Raw genomic sequence first — 2568 nt, forward strand, 5'->3', positions numbered from 1 at the left:
CAAGATCCCCTAGATCCTGCAGAAGCCTCATAACACGGCCCCCTGGATCCTGCAGAAGCCTCAAAACACGGTCCCTTGGATCCTGCAGAAGCCTCATAACACGGCCCCCTGGATCCTGTAGAAGCCTCATAACTTGGTCCCCTGGATCCTGCAGAAGCCTCATAACACGGCCCCCTGGATCCTGCAGAAGCCTCATAACACGGCCCCCTGGATCCTGCAGAAGCCTCATAACACGGCCCCCTGGATCCTGCAGAAGCCTCAAAACACGGCCCCCTGGATCCTGCAGAAGCCTCATAACACGGCCCCCTGGATCCTGCAGAAGCCTCATAACACGGCCCCCTGGATCCTGCAGAAGCCTCATAACACGGCCCCCTGAATCCTGCAGAAGCCTCATAACACGGCCCCCTGGATCCTGCAGAAGCCTCATATGGTCCCCTGGATCTTGCAGAAGCCTCATAACACGGGCCCCTGGATCCTGCAGAAGCCTCATAACACGGCCCCCTGGATCCTGCAGAAGCCTCATAACACGGCCCCCTGGATCCTGCAGAAGCCTCATATGGTCCCCTGGATCCTGCAGAAGCCTCATAACACGGCCCCCTGGATCCTGCAGAAGCCTCATAACACGGCCCCCTGGATCCTGCAGAAGCCTCATATGGTCCCCTGGATCCTGCAGAAGCCTCATAACACGGCCCCCTGGATCCTGCAGAAGCCTCATAACACGGCCCCCTGGATCCTGCAGAAGCCTCATAACACGGCCCCCTGGATGCTGCAGAAGCCTCATAACACGGCCCCCTGGATCCTGCAGAAACCTCATAACACGGCCCCCTGGATCCTGCAGAATCCTTATAACAAGATCCCCTGGATCCTGCAGAAGCCTCATAACACGGCCCCCTGGATCCTGCAGAAGCCTCAAAACACGGTCCCTTGGATCCTGCAGAAGCCTCATAACACGGCCCCCTGGATCCTGCAGAAGCCTCATAACTTGGTCCTCTGGATCCTGCAGAAGCCTCATAACACGGCCCCCTGGATCCTGCAGAAGCCTCATAACACGGCCCCCTGGATCCTGCAGAAGCCTCAAAACACGGTCCCTTGGATCCTGCAGAAGCCTCATAACACGGCCCCCTGGATCCTGCAGAAGCCTCATAACACGGCCCCCTGGATCCTGCAGAAGCCTCATAACTTGGTCCCCTGGATCCTGCAGAAGCCTCATAACACGGCCCCCTGGATCCTGCAGAAGCCTCAAAACACGGTCCCTTGGATCCTGCAGAAGCCTCATAACACGGCCCCCTGGATCCTGCAGAAGCCTCATAACTTGGTCCCCTGGATCCTGCAGAAGCCTCATATGGTCCCCTGGATCCTGCAGAAGCCTCATAACACGGCCCCCTGGATCCTGCAGAAGCCTCATAACACGGCCCCCTGGATCCTGCAGAAGCCTCATAACACGGCCCCCTGGATCCTGCAGAAGCCTCATATGGTCCCCTGGATCCTGCAGAAGCCTCATAACACTGCCCCCTGGATCCTGCAGAAGCCTCATAACACGGCCCCCTGGATCTTGCAGAAGCCTTATAACACGGCCCCCTGGATCCTGGAGAAGCCTCATAACACGGCCCCCTGGATCCTGCAGAAGCCTCATAACACGGCCCCCTGGATCCTGGAGAAGCCTCATAACACGGCCCCCTGGATCCTGCAGAAGCCTCATAACACGGCCCCCTGGATCCTGCAGAAGCCTCATAACACGGCCCCCTGGATCCTGGAGAAGCCTCATAACACGGCCCCCTGGATCCTGCAGAAGCCTCATAACACGGCCCCCTGGATCCTGCAGAAGCCTCATAACACGGCCCCCTGGATCCTGGAGAAGCCTCATAACACGGCCCCCTGGATCCTGCAGAAGTCTCATAACACGGCCCCCTGGATCCTGCAGAAGTCTCGTAAAGCGGAAAACAGCTTGATGGATAAAGATCAGGAAGAAGAAAACCGAACAAAAAGCCTTGTGTCCGCTCCAGGGATCTGCCCCTTATAATTACACTGCGCATGATTATAATAATGCGTGGACACTATGGGGGTCATTGACTAACAGCTATACGCCACTTTTTGGCGCATATGTGTCGCAGATTGCGGTGCAAAGGTTATTTGTGCCGCAATTTCCGACTTTGATCCGCTCATGGGGAAGGGGGCGGGCCCATCTCATTTATAATTTTCTACGCCTGTTTTAGGTGTAGAAAAGGGTCTAAAGCAGGGATGCCCAACCCGCGGCCCTCCAGCTGTTGCAAAACTACAACTCCCAGCATGCCCAGACAGCCTACAGCTATCAGCCTGCAGCAGGGCATGATGGGAGTTGTAGTTTTACAACAGCTGGAGGGTCGCAGGTTGAGCATCCCTGGTCTAAATCTACGCTAGCAAGGAAGCCGACATAGATTTAGATAGGCGGTGGATGCGTCGGCGCCTCTACATAAATTCGGTGCATCCACCACCAGCTAAAGGGGTTCTAAGACCAGTGTCTAAAACATCGGTCTTAATAAACGACCCCCTATATCCTCCAAGAAGTCACTCATTCAGTATTTGGTCTCT

General features: G+C 56.1%; 1 protein-coding gene across 1 annotated transcript; it reads left to right on the plus strand.

The window, feature by feature from the left end:
* Positions 1-427: 427 nt before the first annotated feature.
* Positions 428-2020, plus strand: LOC120982327 (early nodulin-75-like). Its single transcript, XM_040412386.1, has one exon. The coding sequence runs from the start codon at positions 428-430 to the stop codon at positions 2018-2020; it is 1593 nt and encodes a 530-aa protein (XP_040268320.1).
* Positions 2021-2568: the final 548 nt, after the last annotated feature.

Source organism: Bufo bufo, chromosome 11 (genome assembly GCF_905171765.1).
Source record: "Bufo bufo chromosome 11, aBufBuf1.1, whole genome shotgun sequence".
Lineage (NCBI taxonomy): Eukaryota > Metazoa > Chordata > Amphibia > Anura > Bufonidae > Bufo > Bufo bufo.